Source organism: Camelus ferus, chromosome 32, assembly GCF_009834535.1.
Source record: "Camelus ferus isolate YT-003-E chromosome 32, BCGSAC_Cfer_1.0, whole genome shotgun sequence".
NCBI lineage: Eukaryota > Metazoa > Chordata > Mammalia > Artiodactyla > Camelidae > Camelus > Camelus ferus.
The window spans coordinates 20789429-20813645 of NC_045727.1; the positions used below are offsets into that span (position 1 = coordinate 20789429).

General features: G+C 62.1%; 1 protein-coding gene across 7 annotated transcripts in view; it reads right to left on the reverse strand.

Annotated features, from left to right (window-relative positions):
• FBRSL1 (fibrosin like 1) overlaps window positions 1-24217 on the reverse strand; it is an 81382-nt gene that overhangs the window by 7822 nt on the left and 49343 nt on the right. The window contains exons 5-15 of one of the 7 annotated variants that reach the window (XM_032471940.1): window positions 21740-21769; window positions 5254-5299; window positions 4055-4394; window positions 3754-3971; window positions 2984-3052; window positions 2616-2815; window positions 1735-1785; window positions 1450-1545; window positions 819-887; window positions 633-662; window positions 360-509 (exon numbers count right to left, since the gene is read on the reverse strand). In XM_032471940.1, the coding sequence (XP_032327831.1) occupies window positions 360-509; window positions 633-662; window positions 819-887; window positions 1450-1545; window positions 1735-1785; window positions 2616-2815; window positions 2984-3052; window positions 3754-3971; window positions 4055-4394; window positions 5254-5299; window positions 21740-21769 (1299 nt within the window). Of the gene's footprint in view, window positions 1-359; window positions 510-632; window positions 663-818; window positions 888-1449; window positions 1546-1734; window positions 1786-2615; window positions 2816-2888; window positions 3053-3753; window positions 3975-4054; window positions 4395-5253; window positions 5300-21739; window positions 21770-24217 lie in introns of all 7 variants that reach the window. The other 6 variants (XM_032471939.1, XM_032471943.1, XM_032471941.1 and 3 more) reach the window with 6 other exon arrangements.

The following is a 24217-nucleotide window of genomic DNA, read 5'->3' on the forward strand; positions in this document are numbered from 1 at the left end:
ACTTAATGAAGGAGGAGGCAGGGCCAAAGGCCCCCAGGAAGGCTTGACTGGCGGTGGGACCAGCACAGGTGCCCATGGTCACCAGGACCGCAGGGTCAGCTCCTCCCAAACCGCCACCTAGGTCATCCTGGGAGAGCAGGGGGTAAGGGACCTTGAGTTCCCTGCACACGGCTCCTGCCTCCTCCCTGGCGCCAGCCCATCATAGCCCAGCCCAGCACCCGGGCAAGGGGCACACTGCAATGCCTGAGGATCATGGACACACGTGGACACACGGGAACGCTGGGGAGGACGTGGCCCCAGAAGGGTGTGTCAGGGATGCCCTCTGATGTTGGGCCTGTAGGACAAGCAGTCAGGCTCACCTTTATCTTCTGCTGATGGTGGTAGATCTGCCAGGCAATCTGCACGTGCACCGCACACCACTTCCCAGGTTTCTGCCACGGGGTGGGCGACAGGCTCAGCTGGGAGGCCAGGACCTCCTTGCTCTGGCCCACTGTATCACCCCGAGACTCCTGTGGGCACAGTGCACCCCCATGGCCACCCAGGAGGTACCCAGAGTCCTCCCCAGCCTCAGACCTTCCCTGAGGTCCCACCAGGCCTCCCCCTCCCAAGGTGAGGCGTGCATACACACTCACCCTGACTGCTGTCCGGTACGGGTCGGACACCTGTCATCAACGGAGAAGGAAGCATCAGGCCCAGGCTGTGCAAGCAGCCGAACCCCGGGGGGGTTGAGCACACACCTAGGTGGGCCTCCATGAGGGGCTGGGAGGGACCAGGCTGTCCCCCACGGGCAGAGGGAGGGTGGGAAGGCAGCCACCTACCCCGGGGGCTTTCTGCAGGAGGGTGTGAACAGCACTGGCCCGGCCTGTTACCTCGAGTGGGTTTGAAGTCTGAGAGGAGAGAGGAACAGGGCCTTGTAAGACATCTCTGCAGGTCCCAGGAGGCAAGAGACCCCCCCCACCCCGGTGCCCATGCCTGGCTCACCCGCTGTGGGGCCCAGCACACGGCCACCCAGGGGCTGCCTGGTTTCCCACCGTATCCTCAGTCCAGAGGTTTCTGAACAGGTGGGAAGAGGCTCCTCCAGTGTCTCCCCGAGGCCCCAGACAGCCCCACTTCAGAGCAAGCCCAGCGCCTGGTCCTGGGCCTCGGGGGGCTTCCTGCCTGGGCCTCCTGCCACGCGGATGGCCCCGTGCGGCTCCCTGCCCAGATCTTACCCTGCGCTGCTCCTCCCACCCCCAAGCCTCAGCGCTCCCTGCTGAGGAGGGTGAGAATGGGCGAAGCAGGGCTCTCCAGGTCCCCCGGTGGACAGAGGGCCCCACCAAAGGCCCTCGCCTGGGATCACAACAGGCACAACGTCATGAGAGGCAGCTGGAGCTGCCCGGGGTGGTGGTTGGGGGGTGGTCCTGCAGCCCCCACACCCCGTGCCCACCCTGTCCTGGGAGGAGCTGGTACCTTGGGCTGAAAAGCACCCTGCAGGGATCCAAAGGGACCTGGGTGCGGGAGCAGGGCGGGCAGTCCGGGGACGGCTGGAGGGAAGGGCGGGCAAAACTGCAAGAGAAGGAAGGAGGGGCGTTCCAGGGGCCTCGGCTGGGTGCCCGGGTGTCCCTGCCCCGTCGCCCCCACACTAGTTGGGAGGCTACAGCGACAAGGCGCAGCCCTACCCTCCACACCCCCCAACGCTGAGCCCGCCTGGAGAGGCCCGAGCAGACTGCACGGGCCGGAGCGCGGGACACTCACATTGGAATGTCGGAAGTAGGCGCTGTCCAGCTTGGGCGTGTACTTGTCAAACTGGAAGGGAAGAGGGCAGAGGGTGAGGCCTCCTGACCATGCCGATGCCCTCTACTGGGCCAAGCACCCACCCACCCCGTCAGGCCAGGCAGTGGCCAGGATGCTCATCCTGGCTTCTGAGGCTGGGGGCCTCCAGCCAGCTGTCCCCCAGGCTCCCCGAGGGTGCTGCCCCCATGGTCCTGAACAAATTCCATGGGGCCCAGGTTCTGACTGGGCAAGGCCCTTCCCTGTCCTGCCGGTCCCTCCATGGGATGTGCAAGCTGGCCGACTGGGTGGCCTACAGATGCCGCCAGCTGAGGCTGGGAGGTGGTTGCAGCCATGATGGGGGGGTGGGCATGGAGCCCAGGGCTGGTGGTCAGGCTGCAGGACACACCCAGGCCACCAGCAAACTGGTCAAACTGTCAAAGCAAAGCTGGCAGGAGCAGAGGGAACTCTGTCCTTCCCTCAGCAGCTGGCTCAGGAGACGAGACCTCGAGGCCTGGGAACATGGGAGGGGTCCTGGTTCCCATGGCCCCTCAGTCCTGTCAGGCCTCCAGACCTGCTGCCTCTCTGCCAACTGAGACGTTGAGGACCCCACGTAGATGCAACTGGCCCCATGGCCATGTTACACACCGGGGGGATATGGGGCGCTCACTCAAGCCCAAAAGAGCGGCGGGGTAGGAAACGTGGAGGTATGACCCGGGCGGGGACCAGGAGGGGCTGGATGAACAGACGGACCGAGAGGGACGGTGTCAGCCTGCGTGCGTGCGGAGAGCGTCTGCGTGTGCCTGCTGCGTGTCCCACGCCCGGGCGCCCCCGCCCACCCGCCCGCCGGCACGCGGCCTACGCACCGGCGGGGGTGCGGCGGGCGGCAGGAGCGGCGTCGGGGGTGGCCCGGCAGGGAAGGGGGCGAATGTGTGTTGGTGCTGGTGTGTGTGCTGGTGTGTGTGTTGGTGCTGGTGGAACTCCGCCCGCAGCAGAGCTCCCGGGCCCAGGGGGGCGCTCTGGACCAGAAAACGCGCGTTCAGCTCTTGCCTGAGCAGCTCGTGATCTACAAGAGAAAAAGAGAGAGACAGAGAGGCACGTCGGCCGCGGGCTCCCGGCGGGGCGAGGCGGATAGTCACCTGGCACTCCCGGTTTCGGCAGGCCAAGCCGTGGTGGCCGCTCGCTAGGTGCGGGCCCCAGGGTGGAGGTAAGAGAGGTGCCTGTGACCAAGTACCAATCAGAATCCCCGAATGAGGCTGGCAATACATGATTGGCTGGCTGAATGAGATCAACAGGCTGGCATCTAAAGGCAAGAGAGAACACCGTGAGCCACCCTGGGAGCCCCGGGAGACAGCCCCTGCCCGTCCTGGCCGCTACCCTGGGGAGCCCGTCCAGTCACCCCCAGACCACTGTCCTGGTCCCATCCTGGGGCGCCAAGCTGCCCCAACCCTGACTCAGAACTTTAGAAAGATACTATACACCCACAGAGATGACCTGAGATTTGGCCATGAAGGGGCACCTGCTGGAATCAAGCAGGAAGGGAGAGGCCAGGCTGGACCAGCCGGGTGCTATTCACCTGGGACCCCTCTACTCCACAGTTCAGCCCTGCTGCCCACCACCCCACCCCCAGCAGCCTAGGAATGAGGGATGGGAGCAGCTCCAAGCTCCACCAACCCCGTCCCAGACTGCCTGATCAGGCCTGGCAGGGGTTCAGGATGAAACAGGGTGTATATATGTCTGTGTGCTCATGTGTGTGCAACCATGTATCTGCGTGCATGTGTGCAGGACCGAGGCCCAGGCAGGAAGCTTCCTCTGCCCTGGGAAAGGCAGCCTGCTGGGGCTACAGGCTCTGGGGCCCCGCCATCCGGCCCAGTGGGTCTGGAGGAGCAGGTGGGAGAGAAGTCTGTGCCTCGGAGGCTGGCACCCCTCCCCCCAGGGGTGAGGACCCCAGAGTGGAGGTGGGCAGACAGTGACCCCGGCCCAACCCACGGTGCCCGGACCTACCGGCAGGGTGTCCTGGGATGACCAGGCTGTTGGCCGGCAGCGCCGGGGGCGGGGGCAGTGTCGGGGGGGCGGCGAACATGGCCGCCGCGTGGTGCTGGTGCTGGGCCTGCGAGCGGAGCGCCAAGTGTGAGGTAGAGAGGTGGGGGCCTGGCCCGTGAGGCGACAGGGACGCGTGCTTCGCGAGCCCCAGGCTGGCGCCGCTGCTGGCGCTGCTGCTCCTGCTGCAGGGATGGGGGAGGGCTCAGTGCCCGGCCGCACGCCCCGCCCCGCCCCCCGCAGCCAGGCCCCGCCCCGCGCCCACCTGAGGCTGTGCAGGCCGTTGTGCGCGCCGTGGCTGTGGCCGTGGCCGTGGCCTGGGAAGGCGCCCGCGGGGAGAGGCACGTGCGTTGGGAGCGCGGCCCGGGGCTGCGGAGGCGCAGGGGGCGGCTGCAGGGCGAGGCGGGGCAGAGCCGGGGCTTCCTTCTTGACCAGCGGGCTGGCTGGGGCACCGGGCTCCGGACCGGCGGAGGGCAGGGCGGGCGCGGGGCTGTGCACGGGGGGCAGGAAGGGCGGCTCGGTGCTCAGCTCACGGCTGCGCTCCAGGCCTGAGACCTTGGGTGCTGCCCCAGCCTTGGCCTCGGACTTGTCGCCCAGTGTGGGGCCTGTGGAGAGAGGGGCCGGAGTGCGCCCAGGGTCCAGGCTCAATACTGCGGTCCACGACCCCGGGAGGAGCCTGGTTTCTGATGGGGAAACAGGCAGTGTGGAGCCTGCCCCCCCAACACTTCAGTCCCCATCCCTCCAGTGAGCCCCCCACCCCAGGCTGCCCACTCTCCAGGCAGTGTCCTGCACCTCCTGACCATGGTGATTCCACTGCAGGGGCTATTATGGCCCCATTTTACAGACGGGAGACTGAGGTGCATGGGGGAGTGGGCCCAAGCAGGGTGACACCCCCCAGGCCACAGCCACAACCGGCGGGATGGGTCACAAAGGCCTCTCCTGGCCTCGATGGGACCAACCCTGGGCATGCCTGTTCAGAGCACAGCGGCCAGAAGAGCTCTCTGGGACAATGCAGTGCCGGGTACGGGCCTGTCGCACTCAGGGTCACTGGCTTGGGGTGTGGCCAAAGAGTGAGTCCAGTCCATTTCATTTCAATGCAAACAGCCGCGCACATGCAGTGGTGGCCGGGGGCGGGGGGCGGGGGCCCAGCTTCACGAGCCGTGAGCTGCTGGCCATCCCCAGGGCATCTGGCCCCATGAGCCTGGGGAGGGCCCCAGAACACACATTCCTAACAGTCCCCAGGGGGTGCAGGGACCCCACTTTGGGAACCACTGCTCCAGAGCTGCCTGTTCTTGTGGTTTTCTCAGGGTGGGGGTGCAGGGGTCCCATCCCTCAGTAAATCCCAGCACCCAACTCCTGCCCCAGGCACTGCTCCTGACACTCACGACAGGACCTAACTTGGGTCCCCTGACTTCAAGAGTGTGCCCTGTCCACTCCTAGAGGCCAGGAGCCCAGGCCACTTACCTTTATCAGCTGCCGGGGCAAAGAGCTTCTCGGAGCCCACAGACGCCTGGAAGAAAGAGGGGACGGTCAGAGACCAGAGGGACCTACAAGGTTGGGGCAAACTTGGCCCTCGCTCCCTGCCCCTGGCACCCAGGGGACAGGTCTGGGAAGGTTCTGTGTATACAATGGCCGCCCAGCGGGGCAGGACACACCTTTTTGTGCCCAGTGCCCCTGTGTAGGAAAGTGACCACACCCAGGCCCAGCTGTAAGTACTCAGACACAGGTCACTCAGCCTGTGGCCAGGGAACCAAGGGTGCCCCACTCAGCAGGAATGCAGGGCTCAGCACGGCCCTGCTGGGTGGGGAGCTAGGACCTGGGAATCTGGGCGCCTCCCTGCAGAGCCAGCACCAGGAACCTGAGGGCTCTGCTGGGCCTGACATTGGAGGCGGCAGGGTCTGGGAGCAGAGCTGGGATGCCCCCGCCCCCTAGCCCCAGGCTGCAGGACACCACTGGCCACACCTCAGAATGCCTAAGTCACAGGTCTGGGGACCATGGCCACCGTGATGTACTGACTGAGTTGAGAGTGGAGAGGGCCACTCCGAGTGGGGACAAACTGGCTTCAGGAGGGACCGTGGCAGTTTTTGATGGTCCCCTGCCCCAACTCAGCTGCTCCCCTCCCAGAAAGACACCCGTGTGTGTGCAGGGCCTTGGTAAGGACAGTCAACCCCAATCCCTGCATCTCCTCAAGCCCTGGGCACCACTTCTCTACTGCCGGTGTCTACAGACGCCCCTGTCCTGGCTGCCGGGAAGCAGCGGTTGCTGGGGGTGGGAATGGGGACTGAGTACCAAAGAGCATGCGGATGGCCACTGTCAAACAAGACAGGACACAGCTTGGGTTGGCGAGGGTGTGGAGAAACTGGAACCCTTGTGCCTTACTGGTGGGAATGTAAAAATAAAACAGTGCAGTGGCTGTGGAAAACAGTATGGAGGCTCCTCAAAAACTGAGACAGAGAACTACCATACGACGCAGCAGTCCCACTGAGGGCATGTATCCAAAGAACTGAAAACAGCCTCCAGCAGATACCTGTCCACCCGTGTTCACGACAGCATTATTCACAACAGCTACAACATGGAAGCACCCCACGTGTCCATGAATGGATGCATAAGCAAAATGTGGTCCATACACACAGGGAAATATTATTCGGCCTTAAAAAGGGAGGAAATTCTGACATGTGCTGCGATGTGGATGAACCCTGAAGACGTTATGCTATGGAAAATAAACTAGACACAAAAGGACAAATGCTGTGTGATCCCACTCACATGAGGTTCCGAAAGTGGTCAAATCCATGGAGATGGAAAGCAGGATGGTGGGGCCGGGGACTGGGGAGTTAGTGTTTATTGAGGACAGAGTTTCAGTTTGGGAAGATGAAAAGTTCTGGAGAGGGATGGTGGTGATGGTTAATATGAATGTATTTAATGTCCCTCAATGTCCCTAAATTTTGTTGAGTGAATTTCACCATGATAAATAAAACATTTAAAGAAAAAAGCATGAAAGAGAAAAAGCATGACGCTCCCAAAATGGGACGACAAAAACACTCTTTGACTGTGGTAGGTACTTAGTGGTATGTATTTATCCAAACACATCAAATTGTACACTTAAAAAGGTGTATTTTACTGCATGTAAATTATGGTGCAGGAAAACCGACTGTAAGATGGGGACTGAGGCAAGAACAGACCAAAAGTTGACAGAACAGAAACAAGAACCCCAGACAGTCGGGCACACATGAGGCCCAGTAGAGTCCAGGGCAGCTCTGCTTGGAAGGTGGCTCCCAGGGTCAGAGTCACTCCAGACTCACTGCTGTAAACGTGGAGAGCGAACCCAGGAACGTACCACAAAACGCTTGTGCTGGAGTAGGGTCACCCTCCCTAATCATGTCCTGGGAAGTGGCAAAGGGAAGCAGGTGCCAAATGCAGCCTGAAAACACAGCCCCAGGCTGGACCCGGACCTGCACCGGAGGGGAGGCAGCCTGCAGCCAGGCCGGCCCAGGGCTCTCACGGCTGCAGAGGGGCCCACAGCTGGCCTCAGATGCAAGAGGGCCCTGGAGAGGAGGGTGGGTGCAGGGGTGCTACTCCCCCATTGGAGCAGGGGTGGTGGGACATGGAGGGTCCTCCCACAGGGGAGCAGGGAGGCTGAGGCCGGGGCACGTCCCATGCAGGGACGCTGTGGCTGTGACCTCTTCCTGTGTTTGTTTCTGAGGCTTTCTGCACGGTGAGGAGCAGCTGTCAGAGAGCCTGGATTGTCGCCTCACCCCAGAGGAGTCCCCATGGGGGTCCATCTGAGCTGAGGGTTCGCAGGGGCAGGATGGGGGGTGGTCAGTGGCGCCTGCCCTCCCACCCCTCAGGGCCAGGATCCCACCTCCGGACCGGGATGAGGACAGCGCACGCCAGTTTGCTCTGCACCAGGCTCCGCCCACAGCTGGGAGCTACAGCCTGCCTCTAGGCATGAGGCCAGTTGCACCCGGGGCCCTGTACCCTCGGGCGAAGGCACTGGGTCACCTATGCTCCCACCCTCCCAGAGCCCACCCAAAGAAGCCCAGGCCTAAGAGGACTGGACCCTCACCGTGACCCCAGGACGGGGTCCTGTTGTCACCCCCATTTGAGGTCCAACAGCAGTGCCCTGGTAACAGCTGTTGTCATCATTACCTGGTCTCGTTAACACTCTCACAAATTAATTCTCCATCTAACAGCCAAGAGCATCTTTAAAAACCAAATCAGAACAGGTCACTTGGAGACTGAAAATATCCCAGTGCCTTCCCACCGCCCCCAGCCTGGCAAGGGTTGTACCAGCTGGCCCGTCTGGGCCCCAAGCTTACCTGAGGCCCCTGGCCCTGACTGAGTGGCTTCAGCTGCGTTCCCCACCCCCTCACCTCCCCAGACCCCTGTCTGAGGGTGCCACCTACTAGTTGGCACAGGTTTGAGCCCTGTTCACTTGAGGCCCTGCACCAGTGGGAAGAGGGTGTGAGTGCACCCGCCCCACGAGATGAGCCAGGAAGGGGCGGCTGCTCCCCTCTCCTGAGGCTGCCCCTTAAGGTCCTCAGTACCTGCGGCACTGACAGCCCCTCTGGCCCGCAGGGATGCTTGCTAACCACGCAAGCAGCCTACGAGGGTCCCCAGCAGTCCCGGGGGTGTCCTCAACAGGTGGAATGAAGGAGCTCAGTGGCTCAGCTGTCATTACCCTCCAGGTGCGTGGCTGCTGGGCCACCAGGAGGGGGAGAGCTACTCCATGGCAGGACAGAGTGCCTCAGCGGCGCCCCATGAGCCCTCCCTGGAACCCACTCCTCTGATACAGCCTGGAAGGGAACGTGGCAAACGCGTCACTGAGAAAACAAGTTTGTTCCTGTGGGGCAGGACTGCTCCCGGTCCCAGCCTGGGGAGGCACAGATGAGCAGCAAGTTCAATTAAGGCTGCAGGGCCTCTGCCCTGTGCGGGAGGTCCAGCCAGGCCGGTTCTGGTTCAGCCCAAGGCCCAAGGCTGGAGCACTGGCTCCCAGAGCCAGGAGGTGGCGCCCCAGACACTGGGAAAGTCAAGAGAGAGGAGTGGAGAAGGCAGGGAGCAGCAGCCACGGGGAGTGTCTTCCCTACCCCTCCCCACCCCCGGGATGCCGCAGGGCAGAGGCAAAGGCAGACAGCAGGTGTGAAGGCCACTCTTCCACGTCCATCTGATCCCCACACTCCCAGTGCCCAAGTTTAAGTTTCCTCAGGGAAGCTGAGGGTTCCAAGTCACCTCCGGGGTTTAGGCAAGGACCTGGCAGCCTTCCACCGCAGCGCGAGGACCTGGACACCTGGCCAGGCACAGCCACGCCCACTGGAGAAGGCCCTCAACAAACACCCGCAGGCACCCCTACCTCCCAGGACCTCTGGGGGCCTGGGCCCAGGTTCCCGCCCCCTTCCAGCACAGGTACAAAGCCATCCCGGGTGGGACCGGCCCCCTGTTCTTTCTCTTCCAAGACAAGGAGTCTGGAACTGGCCGGCTGACTCAAGGTGGGTGGGCAGCCCCAGAACCACCACCAGACCTGTGCTAATAACTTCCCAAGGATTATATACTGGGACCTGACCCAGGCGGAGCTGGCTGTCACATCCTCTAGTCCTGGCGCTGAGCCTGTGTGGGGGGTGGAAGGAAAGGGTCACTTCAGGACAAAGTACAGGTTGGAGGTCCCCGGGCTGCAGGTTCAGGGTCCCGGTGGAAGGAGGATGCTCTGTAGGGAGAGTGTCCGAGCCAGCACTCACTCCTCAGAGGTGGGCAATCCCGGCCGAGGGCAGAGATCACAGCGCGCTTTGTCTGCGAGGACCCGACCTGCAGGGCAGCCTTGGCTCAGACACGCGGCACAACCTCCGTCGACCGCGCCCCGCCCCAGACAAAGAGCTCCAACTCCGGGCAGGTGAGCGAGGCGGCCGCCAGGAGCCCGGGTGTCCGAGCCCGCGCCGGGACGCAGACAAAGACGCGCGCCCCCCACGACGCCCGGGCCCGCCCCAGCCGCGGGCCCCCCAGCGCCCTAGCGGAGGCTCGGTACTCTCTGCGGGGGCGGCACCCGCGCTGGTCTACCGCCTCGTGCACCCGGGGGGCGCAGTCGGAGGTACGAGGGGTCTCCGCGCGCCCGGCTCCCGAGAGAGACGGAGTGAGCAGATCACCGGGGGCCTTTCCTGCTTCCCGCTCCTCTGGTGGGAGGCGGCTGCTCTCTTAACCCCGACCCCCCAAGTCCCAAGTCCCTCCCCGGAGCCACTAGCGCGCACTCACCGCGCGGGCACCCCGGGTCTGGCGCGCTCTGCAGGCGATCGCCGCTAGTCCTCGGGCCGGAACCGAAGCCGAAGCCGAAGCCGGGCGGCATGGACGCGGGCAGCGGAGCACGGGCCCCCGCCAGCCTCGGCCCGTCGAGGTGGCCTCTCTCCCGGCGCGCCCTGCCTAGCCGGAGCCCCGGCCGGGGGCGCGCACGGGCCACATCTGTCCACCGCGCCGAGTCGGCGCGCTCTGGGCGGCTTTCGGTGCGCTCTGGCTCCCGGGCACCGTCTGGCGCGGCGCAGGGCCCAGAGAGAGCGGCGGCGGCGGCGGCGGGCGCACTGCTGGCGGGCGCGCAGAAAGCGGCAAGCGAGAGCGGCGGGGCGGGGCGGGGGCGGGGCGCGGGCAGGCCCGACTAATCCAGCCCCGAGGCGCGGATCTGCCCGCGCAGGGCTGCTGGCTTGGGTTCGAGCGATCACCGTCCCATCCCCGCCTCAAGGTCAGGGTGCGCGATGCCAGCTGTACGGAACGCTTTACGGACTGACTCCTCCGATGGTCACAGCAACGAATATGGATGGATCTTCCGCCCAGTTTACAGAAGGGGAAACTGAGTCACACAGCGGCGAGGTCGAGGAATTGGGTCTTAGAAGAAGGACAACAGACTCCCCACAACGTCCAATGTAAGCCCTGCCCTCGGTTTCACCATTTGCGAAACGGGGACGCAAGGTGGGAGAAGGGGTCCAAGCAGTTACTGTAATTTCAAACTGCCCAGCACCCGCCAACCCTGACCATCGCTCAGGAGTCCCCTGGCCACTCCGTGGGCCACAACTGAATTCAGATCCCAGGGGAATAACCGCCCCTTGAGAAGGCCGAGTATATGCCCGACACCTACCCACGCGCACGAGGCTGGCACCTTCCATTTCAGAGCGCACAGGCCGAACACCACACCGCCAGCAGCACGACTCCCAATCACGAAACGTGCTGTGAAGAAGTCCACGCGAGGAAAGGGCCGAGCGGCGCTGGGGAGCAGTTTGAGAGCCCCGCCTCTAAGCTGCTGTGGGGCTGGGAGCACCTGGAGGTCAGCTCTGGTGGAGCATCCGGGGACCCTTAGCTTAGACCCCAGGTTCAGGGCCTGCATAGACCTGCCCTAGGCGGGGAGATCAGTGGCGGGTCCTTTCAGTGGGAAAGCCCACAGCCATTCAAATGGACCGTAGGAACCAGCTCCAGAACTGTATGTGCTGGTCCAGCGTTTCCTTTTCAAAAGGTGACAAAACACAGGCGAACACATGCACTTGGAAAACCCACGGGAAATCTCCAGTGTACAGAAGAAATGGCCAATGGTGCTTAAAAGCCCTAGGTGGGGCTTTTAAGCCCTTTTGTTCTGTTTGAATTATATACCGATTACATGTATTCCCTTTATCCCCCATAAACTTCATGCCCCCAATCCTGTCTTCGGGCCTGGGTGCCCCCGTGCCTGCTGCATCATGCCCTAGCTGGGTCTTGTACTCGGCCCCGACTCCAGGGCCTCTAGCAGCGAAGGGGAAAGACGTTTGTGCAGCAGGATGTCCGGATCTACCTCTCTGTGGTCAGCAGCAAAGGAGCCCTAACCCAGAAATCTGCAAATAGTTACCCTACATGGCAAAGTGGTTGGTCACGAGCTGACCCCGAGATGGGGAATGATCACCTTGACTCCCACAGGGAGACTCCTGTGACCTCCAGACTTGAGAGATAATAAATGTGTAGTATTCAGCCACCAAGCTTGGGATAACTTGTCATAGTCGCCACATTCTACTTCCACTCACATCCAGGCCCCCAGTGAGGGGACAGGATGCAGAAGAACAAGTCCTTGGGCTGCATAGAGCTGCCCACCTGCCCCCATCAGCAGGCCTGAGCCAAGTGCACGCCTAATGGGGGTGACAAGCAATACACAGGGAGAGAGTCAAGACCAGTGCGGACGGGGAGGACAGAACAGTAAGGGCGATGTGAGGAACAGTGACAATGTGCTTTCTGAATGGCAGCTGGGGGAGTCTCCCCATGAGGGGCATTTGAGCTGAGACCTGGAAGACGAGGACCAAGCTGAGGGAACTCTGGGGAAGAGCCCTCTGGGACGGCTAACAGCCAGTGCAAAGGCCCTGAAACAGGAACAACCTGGCAGGGCCATCCAGGGAGGTGGGGTGGGGGCACAGGGCCTCGGGGGCTGTGAGGGAGCCTGGGCATTTGTGTTGAGCAACAGGAAGAGGTGTGTGTTGGGGTGGGGTGTTTAAGGAGGAGAGGGATGGTAACGTCTTCAAGACCCCTCTGTAGGACCCACCCCAGGGCCGGGGACCAAGGAGCTGCTGTGACACGCAGGTGTGGGGATGAAAGGTGAGTGGAGGGCCGCTCCTGAGAGGGGGGCATTGGCGACGTCACCAGCAGCTGGTTATGGAGCTGGGAGCTCCGTGGGGTGGTGACTCTGGTGCATCGTGTCAGGCACTCTGCACAGACTGGGCTACTGAGTCGCCAGGGCCCGGGAGGTGTGCTGGATCGCCATGCCGCCTATGGATGGGGCGGAGGCAGAGGCTAGTGTCTAGCAGCCAGGCTGCACCCAGTCTCTCCCCGGCTGCCCGGAGACCCCACCCCCCGCAGTGAGAGGGCCCAGGAGCCAATGGTGGTGGGGGGAGAGTGGGCGGGAACTGAGTGGCTGGGCCAGCTCCCGGCCCCAGGAGCAGCTAAGATTTGCCAGCCCCAGCCTGGCCTTGTCACCCAGGTCCAGAACAAGTCCTCATCTCCTCTCTCGGGGCCTCTCCCGCCACTGCCTCAGAACTTGGAGGAGCCCGTCTTCCTGTAAGGGGCTGTGACAGGAAAGATCTAGTGAGGTGAGAAATCTAGAGGAAAAAGTGGGAGTAGATTACCAAGAGAAATAAAGGGGGCCGTCAGAAAGCACGGGGCGCGATGTCAGACAGGTCGAACCCACGTAACGCACTCAGGGCCCGCATGACGGCGGTCAGGGGCACAGCGACTCAGAGCTCACGGTTCAACAAGCCAGTCTTACAACTGCTGTTGTCACGCGGAGCAAGGGGGAGGTGTCATCACAGGGCCCACGAGCGGGCTCCACCCTCAACTGGGGGGCACTGGGAGTGCTCACCCCACTGCCATTCAGCAGCGCCAATCAATGGGCACCCCTCTGCTGGGCTGTGGTGGTGACAGCTGGCTCACTCCCCATGGCTGCCTTTGTGGGGGACAAGCGGATGCAGAGGCTGCAGATGAAGAAGGCCCGTGGGCCGTGTGACAAGGACATCTGCGGAGACAACACCCCATGCATGCGAGGAGGCCAGTGTGGCTGGGGGGTTGTGTGGGGAGGGGGCAAGGAGTTCCCACCCATCCCGTCCAGCATGGGCCTGGCCTGCTGGCCTTGGTCAGTCCTTGCTGCGCTTCGAGAGTGGCCTCACCCAGAGTGACCCCATGGGTGTGGACTGGAGCCCAGACCCTCCCAGCCAGGTTGGCAGGCTCAGCTGAGGGGAGGGCATGGGGGAAAGGGTCCTCACTAAGTGGACGTATCCATCATCAGGGTCCAGTATTGGGAAAGAAGCAAAACCCAGAAAAATGTACAGATGCTCACTAACGGGCTGACCACGGGTGAACTCAGACGCGGCTCCAGGCTGCCTGGCCTCCTTACCGACCAGAAAATGCACATTCAGTGCAAAGCAGCTGTGAGCGGGAAATGCAGACTGGGCCAAAGACGTGGGGTTTCATGCACCTGAGAAGACCCTTTGGGAAGCCTCGGAGGAGGGAGCGTCGGATGGGCTAAGAGAGGCTTCTAAGGCCGCTGCCCCTGGTGCCGGAGGCCCTCGGCCCTCTGCTGTCCTTGGCGCTGCGGCCACAACAGACCTCTGTGGCTTGTGCTGTCCACGAGGTGGCTGCGAGTAGGATGACAGGGCAGCTCGCAGTGGCTGAATGTGGCCCCCAGAGGTAAGCACACCCCAAACCTCAGGATGTGATCGTATTTGGAATTAGGGTCTTTCCAGCTGTGATGAAAGATGAGGATGTTGAGGTCAGCACAGTCTGGGCTAGGGTGGGCCCCGAGTCCTACAACTGTGTCCTTCTGCACAGAGAAGACACAGACCCGGGGGAGGTGGAGACGGCAGCCATCCGGCCCCCAGCTAAGGAAGCCCGACGCCACGAGAGGCAGGAAGGACCCTGCAGAGGGCGCCCGGCCCTGCCCACTGCCCTTGTGTGGTGCTTGAGTCCAGTGAGGCATGAAGCAGGCATCCCTGAGGGTAGTGTGTCCTCAGTCGGTGTCTGGAGCTGAAGCCATGAGCTCTGTGTATCGGGAAGGGGTATGGGCGTGAGTGCCCAGGAACGCGTGTGTGGGAGCGTGCAAGTGTAGCTCCTGGTCCCCTGACATCAGCTGAGTGGTAGAGGCAGGAGGCAGGCCTGGGTCTTTTCAGCCAGCACAGCTGCAAAGCCCTTCCTCTCTCGGGAGCTGGGGTCTGCAGGTCCCAAGGCGGGTGGGGCGGGGCAGAGTAGGGACATGCCCTCTGGTCTGGCTGGGGACCAAAGTGGCAGAGCCCTGCGGTGACTCTAATCCAGCTCTCCGCTGTGGCAGGGCCAGGGCATGTCATGGGAGGCGGCTGGTCTGGGGGGACCGGGGTGGGTGTCCCAGCCGCCCTAACCCCTGCCCCGTCCACTATACTTGTGCTGTGCGGAAGCTCTGACTGTTTTGTGTGCTCAGCCTCCGTCTGCGCCCTGGGAGATCCCATGGTTCCCACCTGCCCCCTACGTGCCCCAAGGTAAGGACCACGCATCCTGCAAGCCTCCACCCAGCCCCTGGTGCCCCCTAGCCCAGTGGGGCCTCCTCTGAGGCTAGCAGGCCAGGTGGGGTCCGAAGGGACTACGACCTCTCCAGGACAGGGGGGTAGGGCCTGCCCAAGGGCCAGAGGACAGCCTCCCTCTAAGCACCCAGGCAGCCAGCTACAGCCCCAGGGCGCCCTGGGGAGACGGCGTGGGGGGTCGACGTGGGAGCTGTCCTGGGGGTGTAGGCGCCCCCACATCCTGCTTAGCTAGTTCTGGGAAGGCCAGAGTGCGGTAGGGGCCAGGCCAGGTGAAGGGAAGGAGGGAGGGGCAGAGGGTTCCCACCAGGGAGGTCTTCCAGCCTCCTCTGCCTGCCTCCCTCTTCTCCTCAGCCTCAGCATTTCCATTCAGCTGGAAAGGTGCAGGTTCACAGCACTCAGGTGCTGAGTGCCCCTGGCGGGAAGTGACTCTCTGCACCTTAGCTTCCTGCTGAGCCCAGCAGGCCCAGCAGGCACCCCCATCACCTCTGCTGGGCTGGGCCTCGAGCTATGCAGAACTTGTGAATGGGCGCCTGGGGTCCGTGCGCACCCCCATTCCCTGCGCCCGGGGGCATCTCTGTCTGCCCCCAACAGCTCTTTCCAGCCAGTTCCCTGATGGCACAAGGGAAACCCATTCTCTCCTCCCAGCCAATTTCCATATTCACTCAGGCTACTGTGAGTTGAGTTTTTGTCACTTGCACTCTGGCCTTCCTCACCTCTCTTACCCCAACCTGCTTCTTCTGGACCCCTGGTCTTAGAAAACACTGTACACGCTGTCCTGAGGCTGGAGACCTGGGCACTGTCCCCACCTGTGGTAGGAGAATGACAGCCTCCAAAGACGTCCACATTCTAAACCTCAGGACCTGTGAGTGTCACCTTATGGAGCCAGAGGGACTTTGTAGGTGTGATGAAGGATCTTGCAATGAGGAGCTTATGCTGATAGGCCTGGGTGGCCCCACTATGGTTACAAGGGTCCTTATAAGAGGGAGGCAGGGGGGTCAGAGTGAGAGGAGACACGGCCACAGACGCAGAGTCAGAGCAATACGAGGAAGAGGCCACAAGCCCAGGCAGCCCACAGAAGTGGGAAAGGCAAGGAGCCACGTTCTCCCTGGAGCCTCCAGAAGGAAGCAGACCTGCTGGGACCTTGATTTTGGCCTAGCGAGACCCATTGTGGACTTCTAATCTCCTGAACTATAAACTTGAGCTGTTTGAGGCTGCCGAGTTTGTGGCAATTTGTTTCAGCAGTTGTCGGACATAACACCACCCCCAGCTCTGCGTCGCCCACTGGGACTGGCTGCAGTGGCCTGAGAGTGCCTGACCTCTCTGGGGACTCCAGGCCTGGCAGAGCCTCACTCTGGGGGACCTCGGGCATGCCACTGAACCTTTCTGTCTCTCAGGTTCCTCGCTGAGAATGGGGCTGCAGCCACATCAGAGGGTTACCAGGGGCTAAACTGTGCTGGCCCGGGCGGGCTGGCAATATTTTAGTCATCCAAACACGGTCTTTGCTGGGACCTCTGTGCCTGTCCAGGACCCTCGGTGGGCAAACTTTCCAAGGCCCTGCCTTGGGCAGACCTGTGGGAAGACATACTCCAGGCGGAGCAGCCCCAGGGCAGAGCACACAGGGCAGAGCACCCTTGTGAGGAGCCCCGGGAGGTCACCGTGTGCAGGCACGTCCTGCGCCATCGAGGCTCCAGCTCCCTGCACCTCTGTCTCCACAGCCACTGGCTGGGGAGGGGGCCCCATGGTGGGGAGACAGGAGGACGAGTGAGCCGCCTGCAACTCCCGGGAAGGTGCTCCCAGGAGTGGGGCTGGGTGAGGCACACGGGGACCCTGGGACTGGCAGCAGGCTGCAGGCAGGGTGCTGCTCCGAGCTGCTGTCTGTCCGTCTGTCACGCCCTTTCCTTGTCATTCACAGGGACCTAAGAGGTGGGTCCAAGAGGTGGACCTCATTTGAGAGACGAGAAGATGGAGGATCAGAGAGGCCCCCAGTCAGGAAGTCTGCACTCACTGTAGATTGAAGCCCAGAAAGGGCAAGGCTGACCTGGGGCCTTGGAAGAGGGTGTGCTGGGGAGGGGGCCAGGGAGGCCTTGAAGGAGGGGGTACCCGCTCGGCTCAGCTCAACAGCTGCCAGAGGGCTTCCTGGGGCCAGGTGCTTGCATGGGCCCCTGGAATCCTTGCCTCCGCCCCAGGCCACAGGCACCAACATGATCCCTGGTTCTCAACATTTAGCAAAGAGGAAACCGAGGCTTGGAGAGTGGAGGGCTGGCTGTGGTGGTCTTGCCCTGTGCTGTGGGGACCCCCACAGAGGACCCCCACCCCTCTGGCCTGGCTGCCTGGCAGCCCCATCCTGGTCCACCCCTGCTCCTGCAGCCCAGCGCTGGGAGCACATTCTGGCAAAGTGGGGTGGGGGAGGTGAGCCTGGCAGACAGGCCAGACAGACAGACAGACAGACATCCCTCGAGAGAGGGCTGCGGCCACGGGCAGTGGAGGGGAGTGCTGGCCAGCCAGCCACCTCGCTGGGCCACTCAGCCAGACGGCCGCCAGTCGGGGCCAGCAGGCTGCCTAATGAGCCCTGCACAATTTTTCACCCCATATTTTTCCAATAAAAAAGCAGTTAGACACCAACCACAGCCATCTGGCCGCCCAGCTCCCCAGCATCCTGGCAGCACAGGCCGCCTTGCCCGCCAGCAGCCGAGGGACCAGAGCAGGGCTGGGGAGGCGGGGGAGGGGGGAGCACGTCGGGGGGGTTATGAGGCAGGGGGAGTGTTTTGGGGGAGGCTGGGCAGAACTGGGTGTGGGCTGCCCCTGGGACAGGGCCTGGTCCCTCAGAAAGTGTGGGGGGGTGATGGAGGGGTTTTCCTGTCTGTCTGTCTGTCTGTCTGTCTGTCTGCATGTCAGCCTCCTGGGGCTGGGCTGGCTGGAGAGCGGCTTCACTGGTCTCGACTGTCTGTCGGTGTCTGGGAGGCACAGTGTCCTCAGTGCATCTGTGCCTTGAGCCAGAGGCAGAGCCCAAGGCCGGCAGGCCAGGGGTGGGTGGGTGGGCTGGCAGGAGCCCCGGGGACAGTGTGGTGGGGTCAGCAGTGGTTCCCTGGGGGCTCAGGCGCGTCTGACCTCAGATGCTGGCAGGTTCATGAGGAGCAAACTGGCCAGAAGAGCTGGAGCTTGGGGCTTCCCACCGTCCCGTCCTTCCCTGGCCTGCCCTCCCAGAGCAGCCCAGGTGGCTTCTGACCAGCTGCTTCGGTCAGAATGTGCACCAAGAATGTGGCAAGTCAAGCTTGCTCCGACTTTGTGTAGTCTGGGAGGCACCCCTATTCTAAGTACTGGTTCATGGCCAGGCTCCAGGAGAGGCGAGGGCACTGCTGTAAATGGACGTTGTTTTGCCTCCTGCCTGTGCTCACAAGTCAGGACTTTGGCATCCTGGAAACACTGCAGAGACACTTGGCCTCCACCACCCCAACTCGGAAGCAACCAGCCTCGAGTCACCAGGTGCCCTGCCATGGAGGAGACGAAGAGTTGTGGACCATGGGAGATATCCACAGTGCATAATCAGTGTCCCCAGGGAGCACTGCCAGTGCAAGGCTGTGGGGCAGGAACCTCCCAGGATGGTGGCTCCCCATTGCACTTGGAACAAAATTTTAACTTCTTGCAGTGATATGTACGGTCAGTCATTCTGTATGATCAATGGTGTGGGAAGGAGGAATGCAGATGAGATGGCTGGTGCTACAGCTGCCTCTCTGGATTCAGAGGTGACTGTGAGGAAGGAAGCCACATGCCAAGAATGGCCAAGCAGAAAGACAGCAGAGCCTGATGGCCATGGACAGGCCATGCCAGCCTGGAAGGCCCACATCTGGGCTTTAGGTGAGAAATACAAACTCCTTTATTAAGCCACATTGAGGCCAGTTTCCGTTACAGCAGCCAAATACAGCTCCTAACTGATACGGGGCCCTGTGGTAGACAGGCAGCATGTGGACCAGGGGCAGAAATCACACGATGCGCCCCTGCTGGCTGGTGAGCTGCCTTGGGGCCCAAGAGGGGAGCCCCTCTCCCCGGTGGCTGTTCCAGGAAGCCCCGAGACCTCCCAGCAATCAGGCAGCTCTTGGGCTCAGCCCAGCCACCCCTCCTTCCACCTGGGCTGAGCTGCACTGTGGTCAGCTGCTTGGAATCTCAGCCCTGGCCTCTGGCCTCCATCTCACGCTGCCCAGAGACACACCCCAGTGTCACAGAAGCCCCATGTGCTCACAGAGAAGGCAACATGGGTGACTAGGGGGGAACCTTCACCTTCTCCCGGCTCACCAGCCAGCGGGCTTTCTGAAGCAGGGCCCAGCCCTGCCCACTTCAGGGGACCCCCACCCCACAAACAGCAGCAGACGGGGTTGTGCTCTGTGCTAACTCACTCAGAGCTCTGTAGCCCAGGAAAGTCAGGCCCACCAAGGCCTGCCCAGTGATGGAGCCAGGGGCTGTCACACCCTTGGACAGGCTACCCTGCATCACCTGTGTGGTCCACACGGCCTGGCACTTTGGCCATGGCTGGGACCCCATCGCAGTGGGGAAGACTGGGCTCTGCCCTTGGCCAGCATCTGCCCTTCCTCCCCAGTGCCCTCAGCCACCCAGGCCCCAGTGGAAGCTCCAGAAGGGTTTGGGCCAAGTGCCCAGCCCAGCAGAGAAGTCAGCCCCACACAGAACCCAGCCAGTTTCTCCCAGCAGAAGGTTCCAGAACTCAGACCCTGGCCTTCCTGAAACCACTTCAGGCTGCACAGGGAATCTCCAGAAAGACAAGAACCACAAGTTCCAGACCCCACCCCAGACCACTGCAGAGTGAACTTTCCCCCGGCCCCCTGCTGATGACACCAGCTCTCCCCAACATTCCTCAGCCAGGCCGGGCCAGGCAGGCCCTCAAGTAAAGCTCAGGACTGCCCACAGCTCCTGGGCAGACAGGAGTGTGGAGGAGGCCAAAGCCACGGCCTCCCACCAGCCCTTGGTCACAGCCCGCCGGCCTCAGTGCCCGATATTGATGGCCGTGTGCAGCAGTGACCGCTCATTCTCAGTGTGCGTGGTCAGAGCTGCTGTGTGGAGCTGGGCCCTTCCAACCCCCCTGGTCTCCATTCCCAGGGTCCCTGCTCCTAGAGGAGGGGTGGGCCCAGGGGTGGAGGGAGAAACACGCCAGGACCAGCACTGACGGAGGGGCCAGGCCACAGGGGCCCTGGACGGAGCAGTCAGCAGCTCAGGGCCTCAGAAGCCCCGTTCCCATACCCTCCCTCAGAGCAGCCCTTGGCTTCAGAGAGCGTTTCCTACAAACTGGTTTTAAATGAAAGAAGGTGCTGAAGGCAGTGGGCGTTCCCCAGGTGCTGTGATCTGATTCATTAAAGACCCCAGGAGTGACGGTGTCTGTGGAAACATGGCAGCTGACCCAGTGCCCAGCACATCCCTCAGTCCCTGATGCCCTGTCCATGTGTGGGATGGCTGAGGGGAGGGCACCCGGGCCCACAGACACCTCCCAGTCGCCCTGCCCTCTGGCCACCTTCCCTGGACAGTCCAGAGCATGGCAACAACCCCTCACAGGGCTTCTGGGCCAACTCACTGTGGACGGCACGTCCTCAGACCTCACCTGTCCACGCCTGCTCCTCCTCCATCCACCACGTGACCCCGGTCCCCTCCTCCCCCCGCCCCCGGCTCCTGGGATAAAACACTTGCTCCTGGCCTGCTTGCCCGGCCCAGACCAGTGCGCTGCCGGGAGGCTGCTCACCCGGACTCCAGGCATCCTCTGCAGGCCGCCCTGACCCAGCTCGCCCCGCCAGGCAGCCTTCGACTCCTTCCCACACTTGCTCGTGTATTTGTCAGCTGGGCTGCGCTCGAGCATGAAGCCCACACCAGAGGGGCTGGCCATCGTCCGTTCACAGCTCCTGCCGACGCAGGCAGGCCAGGACCCACCAGGGAAGTGGAAACCGAGAACCAGACACCGCACAGACCTCCCGACAGAGCTGCACTCCACTTCACAAAAGTCTGCCTAGACACCAGTCAGTGTCCAGCTGGCCCATGTGTCCGCCTCCCACGAAGTCTCTCGTGTCATTGTCCCCACTGCCTGGACACTTGTGCAGCACACTGGTGCCACCATCTCCTGCCAGCCTCACCACCTGAGACTCTTCAGGTGGACTGCTTGCTTGTTCACTGAGGACCCCGCACCCTGCCGGCTGGGTCCCAGCTGTGTGACCTCAGGCAGGTTCCTTACCCTCTCTTGTGTCTAGGGCAGGAAGCAACAATATCTACCCCACAGGGCTTCGGGACAAGCAGACAAATGAGTGCCCGGGCACTTGCACCCACTGGACACGCAGTAGGTGCCCCACACACAGCTGCTGGGCCGGGAGCTCTGGGTGGCCTCCCCCGACCCACCCCCGGCACATGAGCGGCCCGGAAGACGACCAGAACCAAGGACTCCCGAACCCCAAGGGCCAAGGCAGGAGCCGCGGATAGGAGGGCAGAGGAAGCCCACACGGCAGGAAGGCCCCTGGGTTACTCCTGTGCTACCATGCCTGCTGCCTAAACCCGGAGTTAGCTAGTCACTGCTGCTGTTAGCAGAAGTCTCTGTTTTGGGGTGATGTTAATGGCCCCCAGCCTGGAAATGCTGGGGGCTGCGTTTGCCCTCAACGGAGCACGGCTCCCGCCCTGCCCTTGGTGCCCTCATCCCAGGGAACCCTGGACCAAGATGGGTGCTGACAGGGCTGGGAGCTGGGGTCCAGTCCTGTGGTCCCAGGGAGGCCAGGCAGCGCATCTGGGCCTCAGCCAGGTGAGGCCGAGCCTCCACCACCTGGGGAGGGCACATGGTCCCTGCACACCCCACAGGAGAACCACCGCCTTTCTGCCTGGTCCTCAGGGCCTGCCTTGCTGGGTCAAGGTCAGCAGGAGGGGGCAGGGAAGCAGGGAGGGCTTACCTTGTCATCCGCGTCACTCTCGCTGTCGCACTGCAGAGGGGAGGGGGAGAGAGAGAGGGGGTGAGTCAGCGCAGGCCGGTGCCGGGGCCATACCGAGGGGTGAGAAGGCAGGAGTGTGGGAGACGGAAGGGGACGCGGGGAGGGCGAGGGGCAGTGCGGGCTGGGACCCTGGGGAAGACAAGTGGTCAGGACAGGCCTGTGGCCCCAGGTGCTGCCTTCTGTGGTGGGGGCCACCCTGCACCTGACCCCTCCGCCCCTGTAGACACCCCAGTAGAAACCACTCCACGTGTGAGCGCAGCTGGTTAAGGGAAGATGGTGATGCTCGTGTAAACGAGTCTTTGTTTTCCATTTCCAGCAAGCGGAGCTTTAAAAAGAAAGACTGCTCTAGAAACCACAGCGATCTCCGCCTGAAAAGAACATACAGGAGAAAGCAGCCCTTCCCAGCAACTGCGACGGTGACACATTTGTGCCAAGTGGATCACACTGCTGAGAATAAACCTCCCCAGGACGCAGAGGAGGGGGCGGACCCCAGTCAGACACGGGCTGCTTCTGGGGTGTCCTCAACCAGATGCACTCAGGCGATGGGACCCCCCCACCCACACACCCTGCCGCCCTAGGGTGGGGGTGTGGCTCTTCGAGGACGGGTTCACTGCCGACCTGCCTCATGCTTCCTCAGCCATTCACTGCAGCTGGGGATGGGCACTTGAGGGGGTCTTCCTGAGGCCGACAGCCTTCCTGTTCCAGCACCCCCAGGGACCCTTCGCCCCCCAACCTTGCACTGCAGCCCGCAAGGCTGGCCCGAGGCCTCCGGGGTTAGTGTCCCTCCATAAATGGCAGAAGGGGCTGTGGGCCGCCTCCTGGCCCTGTACCCAAGGTCAGAGGCCAGACCGCCCCTCAGCCTCTAGCCGGGTGGCTGAATCTCGGGAGGCAGAGCAGGAAGGCGACAAGGGGAGAGCGGGAGATGAGGCTGGGAAGGTGAGCGGCCAGAACATGCCAGGACACACAAAGCTTCATGGCACAGGAAGTCTGGACTGAGCTTTGCTGTTGGAGCCGCGTGACTGGCACTTCAGGACGGTCTCTGTGCCAGGAGAGGAGGGTGGGAACCAGGGGGTTGTGGCCTGTGGGGAGGGGGTCCTGGAGGAGGAGGGCTATTGGGGGCAACAACCCCTCTGACCCTGCAGCTGATACCAACATAGCTGAGGGGCCAGGAGATACCAGGGACCCCCGATCGGGCCTCTTCATGCTCAATTAGTCACTGAGCGCAGTCCCATCAAACTATCAGGGGAGGGAGGTCCAGCCTCGTGTGTGGCACACCTGTCCCTCAGGGCACACCCCCAGGCCTGGTCCCCTCCACCCCAGGCTGGGTTTCACATCTCTTCCAGCGTTCTCCGACAGTACTACGGGTGAGAGCTGAGTGATTCGACGTGGAGGATGGGGGAGGGTGTTTGCCAGCAAGCGCACGGAGCCTATAATTAACCAAACAGCTCACCGTTTCAGCCCAGGCTGCTTCGTAAATGAATTCATGTTATTAAGTCCTACTGAATTAATGTTTAACTGCAATAGAGTCGGAATTGAATGAGGCAATTAATCAGGAGAAGGAGGGAAAAAGAGCCACATCTGTCTTGCGGGAGCTGCCTGAGTGAGGCGACCTTCACGAGGTCAGGCTGGGCAGCCCTGGAGAGCATCACCCTGATAGGGGTGGGAGTCCAGGCGGGGAGCCCACAGGGCGGGGGACAGACCCTGGGCCCCAAGGGATGTGCTGGGTATGGTGGGGAGGCCAAGACATGGCTCTGGAGCAAATGCCTGCTCTGAAGCTAGGTTACCACCCACACTGTGCAGCCTTGGGCAGGTCTCATGATCTCTCTGTGCCTCAGGTATGCTTCTGTAAAACAGAGCCAACAACCCACCTACTGGGTTGTTGTGCAGCTTATATGAGTGAATACGTGCAAAGCACTAGCACAGTGCTGGGCATATAGTCATCACGATATGCACCCTATGCTATGTTCATCACCAGCACCGCCACCATCATCACCACCACCATCATCAGCATCATCACCACCATCATCATCACCACTGTCACCACCACCATTATCATCATCATCACCACCACCATCACCACCATTAATCACCACAATCACCACCATCATCATCACCATTACCACCATAACCATCATCATTACCGTCATCATTACCAGCACTATCACCACCACCATCATCATCACCACCATTACCACCATCATCACCACCACCATCACCACCACCATCACCACCATCAATCACCACAATCATCATCACCATCATCACCACCATCACCACCATCAATCACCACAATCACCATCACCATTACCACCATCATCATCACCACCATTACCACCATCATCATCATCACCACCGTTACCACCATCATCACCATCACCACCATCAATCACCACCATCACCACCATCATCATCACCATCACCACCATCATCACCACAATC